At 36.8% G+C, this 4,633-nt stretch overlaps 1 protein-coding gene across 1 annotated transcript in view; it reads right to left on the bottom strand.

Annotated features, from left to right (window-relative positions):
* ATP13A3 (ATPase type 13A3) overlaps window positions 1-4,633 on the bottom strand; it is an 80,726-nt gene that overhangs the window by 24,543 nt on the left and 51,550 nt on the right. The window contains exons 23-26 of the mRNA XM_006873130.1: window positions 4,325-4,367; window positions 4,129-4,238; window positions 3,718-3,814; window positions 2,794-2,866 (exon numbers count right to left, since the gene is read on the bottom strand). Coding sequence (XP_006873192.1) covers window positions 2,794-2,866; window positions 3,718-3,814; window positions 4,129-4,238; window positions 4,325-4,367 — 323 coding nt within the window. The remainder of the gene's footprint in view (window positions 1-2,793; window positions 2,867-3,717; window positions 3,815-4,128; window positions 4,239-4,324; window positions 4,368-4,633) is intronic.

The following is a 4,633-nucleotide window of genomic DNA, read 5'->3' as shown; positions in this document are numbered from 1 at the left end:
TCCTTTTGGTACAGTAACTCTGTGTATCCTTCCATCTTCTTTTCATGCTTTCTGCATCATAATTTGCCAAGAGGATCCTTCAATAACAAAGGTTGAGGCTTGAATTTTTTCTTCAGTTCTCCTAGCTTGAGAAATGTGGAACGTGTTCTTCCTTTTTGGTTTTCTGACTGCAGATCTTTGCACATTTTGTTGTAATACTTGACTTTATCTTCTTGAGCTGACCTCTGAAATTTTCTGTTCCGCTCTTATACCTCATTTCTTCCATTTGCTTTAGCATCTCTATGCTGGACAGCAAGTTTTAGTGTCTCTTCTAACATCAATTTTGACCTTTTCCTTTTGTCTTCTTAATGACTTTTTGCTTTCTTCCTATATGATGTTCTTGATGTCTTCCCACAACTCTTCTGCCCACAGAAATCTTAAATATTGCAGGCAAACTTGAATTTTTCTTCAGTTCTTTCAGTCTGAGAAATGCTGAGTATATTCTTTTCTTTGGTTTTCTAACTCCAGGTTTTTCCACATTTCATTATAATACTTGACTTTGTCTTCTCATAATGTTCTTGAAATTTTCTGTCCAGCTCTTTTATTTGCTATTTTTTGGTCTTTTTCTCTCCTTTCCTATCTTTTTAATGACCTTTTGCTTTCTTGCTGTATGGTGTTCTTGAAGTCATTCCACAACTCCTCTGGTCTTTAGTCATTAGCGCCTAGTGCATCGTAATGCTCCTTAGAAGCAAGGATGGTCAGACTTCATTTCTCTTTCTTTGGACATGTTGTCAGGAGGGATCATTCCCAGGTGAAGGACAGTGGAGGGTCAGTGAAAAAGAGCAAGACCTTGAACTACATGTACTGACATAGAGGCAGCCAACCATGGGATCAAGCATAACTGTGAGGATGGCGTAGGAAGGGAAAGTATTTTATTCTGTTGTACATAGGGCCATTATGAGCTGCAACTGACTCAACGGCAACTACCTAGCCTGTGAGAAAATTAATCTGTTTGTAAAACCCAATCAGTTACGGTATTTCCGCTACCATTAAAATACATATTTTCCTTCCTCTTTAGAAGAGATTAGCAAAGTTTGAAGCAATATAAACACCAGTTAACTTTTCAAATGGAATCCTGGTGTGACACTGTAGGATAAGCAGTAACCATAAGGCTGGTGGTTCAAACCCACCAGTTGCTTCTCAAAAACCCTATACAGGGTTGCTATGAGTAGGAACCAACTCGACAGCACTGAACCACAACAAAACAGTTTTTAAATGGAAGGGGGGGCCTTTCTTTGATCATGACTTATTAAGGTGGTATACACCAAGCTTCTCCACTATTAAGTTTCTACTTTCTCTTTGTAATTAATTGTTGTTGCTATTAAGTGCCACAGAGTCAGTTCCAACTCACAGTGACTCTGTATAGGGTTTCCGATGAGTAGCTGGTGGGTTTGAACCTTGTGGCTACCAGTCAAGTGCCTATCCTACAGTTGTTGTTGTTGTTAAGTGCCATCAAGTTGATTACGACCCATAGCGACCCTGCATAGGTTTACAAGGCTGTAAATCTTTACAGGAGCAGAAAGCCTCATCTTTCTCCTGTGGAACCACTGGTAGCTGACCTTGAGAGTAGCAGCCTGAATCGTAACCACTACGCTACCAGAGATCCTACAGTGCCACACCAAAAATAAATAACAGTAAAGTAAAAGAACTACTTTGAGATTGTTACTATCCTGTTCCTCACTAGTTTTAGCATCCACTCAGTCATTCTCAACTGAGGCCTGTTAGTCCTACACAGAATTTATGATAAAAAGTCTGTAGATATTTTGTCTGTCCCAACTTGGGAATGCTACTGGCATCTAGTGGGTAGAAATCATAGATGCAGGTAAGCATATGTATTGAGCAGGTACCCCGGTCTCCCCCACAAAGAATTATCCGGCCCAAAGTATCAGTAATACCCACTGAGAAATCCTGATCTAATGTCATCATTCCTTTTATTATTGATCTATCAGCACCCTGTGTGGTGCTACAGGATAGTGCACTGGATCGTGCAGTTGAGCTGAACTGCAAAAGTTGGCGATTCAAAATGCACCAGCCACTCAGAAACCAAATAAGGTTCGCTCTACGGGTCGGAACTGACTCCACGGCCCTTAACAGCAATAAGTGTAAGAAAGAACTTTCCCTTCTCTCCCGATTATTCATTCTTCCTCCCTCTCCTTTTCTCTGTCATATGGGTTAATAAGTTTTTATTTTACTCAATGGGTTACACTGAACATGGGTCACTATTTTTCTTTATTTTTATGCCAATACAAGCAATAATGGAGCTAGCAAAAAAAAAAAAAACAACCCAATAATAAATAATAATGGAGCTAGCTAACAGCTTATGCCTTCTTATGTGATGATGCATTTAGAAAAACACAATACCATTTCTGTGATATTTGGACCAAAAACTCCTAACTTGAATCTATTGAGAATGCATCAGACAAACCCCTATTAGTTCATCGATGTCACTCTATGTGTCAACATTAAACTAAACTATTGCCATAAAGTCTCAGAGTGAGCCCACAATGAAGCAAGATTACTCAGGACAAAGGGAAATGGCTCCAACTTTCTCTCAAACTATTTTAGGGGGGAAAAAAACAAACAAAAAAAGATCAATAAATCAAGTGGAGTCAAATATACAGAACTCATTTACGAGGAAACCTGGAGAGGTAACAGTTGTGCTATAACTGATGTAAATTTGATAATGTTTAAGAGATCACAGATTCAGAACTTAACATGCTTAATTTAAAATCAAGAACCAAGAGAAATACTCACTTGTAAAAACCACTACCAAAATGATTGCCAGATCGATGAAGAGAAACTGGAAGTCTCCTAAGTTACTCAGGATCTACAGAAGTAATTTTAAAACACAATTAGTTTTCAGTGACTATTTTTGTAGCGTGGTCCCGATTTTCCCTGACATTAGTTTTTTCACAGTAATAAAAAACTTCAAAGTAACAATGGACCTGCTGAAAAAAAAAAAAAAAATTTTGCCATAGAAATTAGTTAAATATGATGTTATATATTTACAAACATTCCATTTAATATGTTAGTATAAAAGACATCTCCCTTAAAATTCATTAATTAAAACTTCTCTTGGCAAAAAAGAAAACACACTTTTACTCACAATATTCAACATTCTTGAAAATTGCTATCTTGAAGCTTCCTTAAAATCTAACTCCATCCCTTCTGATACTTTCTACAAATGGTAAAAAAGGGATAGTTTCACAAAAACTCTTTGAGAAGTCATGAACGTTCATTCAGAGAAAAATGAACATGAGATCACTTCAACTATGAAATCCAATCGCGTCCCAATGGACACTACTGCACTCTTTTTTTCTCAAAATACAATTGTCCTGTACACTACTGCTGAAGCATCTCTACTCACTCTGGCCTATTCCTGTCAAGGCTACTATAATTCTAAATGGTGTCAGAGCATGACATTTTGAAGAGTTCTGAAAATGATCTCTAACATGTACTAAAGACAACAAATAAAACAGTATTTTTATTTAACAGGCTTCAGCTACAGGTGCCAGCCTTAAGGAAAATTCTATTCCAGATAAATATGTTCAATCTGCTACTTGAAATGTTACACTTAACAGAGGCTACTTATGTAGATTCCATTATTAATGGATACATTCAAAACCAAATATATATACTTAATAAATTAAATGTTTCATAAACAATGTTAGTACTCACAGAATACAGCAGAGTAACACTGAAGTACTGGATAATGCTGTACAAAGCCATAAACTTAAATACACAGAAGGAAGTCATTAAAGCAGCACGGCCTTCCCTGTGAAAACAAGCCAATGTTGGCATGTGAATAGCAGCAATTTAAACTCCTGCTTCAGACCATAATCATATGCTGAGATGAGGCTTATCGTTCAACAGCTATGACAAAGTGTTTTTCTACCAACAGATAATAGCCAAAGCAGAACTGGAAGACATGAAAAGTAGCAATCAATCTATTACTATAAATTCCAGATCAACTATGCCAATATGCCACTAAAAAAAAATTCACATCACTTTCTATAATAATCCTCCCCTCTATATAACCAGAGCAGGACACAAAGAGGTAATAATGATTAAAGTATCCAGTTGTATTACCTGATTAGGTTTGGCACACAGGAAATACTAGGCGTTCTGGAGGTAAAAGGAGATGCCACTGAAGCCTCAAGCTCAGATAAGGAAATGCCTCCATGTGCCCTCTTCAAAGCCTAATGATTTCAGGAGAAAACTGGTTATGCTTTATGACCATGATTTAGACTAGTCAAAAATAAAAAAATCACAAAACTATACTTACACCACAATCATTTGCGCCATCACCACACATCCCTACATAGTAACTACAAAGCAAACAAAGGAAAATTTTAAGATTTTCAGCAACGAAATAAACTTTAGAGTATCTTTTTAAGATCTTAATGTATTTATTAATTAATTTATTAAAATGCACAAAATTGCATTTTAGATTTCTCTAATATGAAGCATTAACCAAGATCCAACTAGCAGAACTAACTAATCATTTGATCAAATTTGCCCTATAATCGACTGTTACTACAAGAACAAGCAACTTGCTTGCCCAGGAAACATCAAGGCAAGTGGTCGGGTCCCC

The sequence above is a fragment of the Chrysochloris asiatica genome, unplaced genomic scaffold (genome assembly GCF_000296735.1).
Source record: "Chrysochloris asiatica unplaced genomic scaffold, ChrAsi1.0 scaffold00224, whole genome shotgun sequence".
NCBI classification, from domain to species: domain Eukaryota; kingdom Metazoa; phylum Chordata; class Mammalia; order Afrosoricida; family Chrysochloridae; genus Chrysochloris; species Chrysochloris asiatica.
The sequence above is the reverse complement of the archived record's forward strand: the minus strand, read 5'-3'. Positions and strand labels throughout refer to the sequence as shown.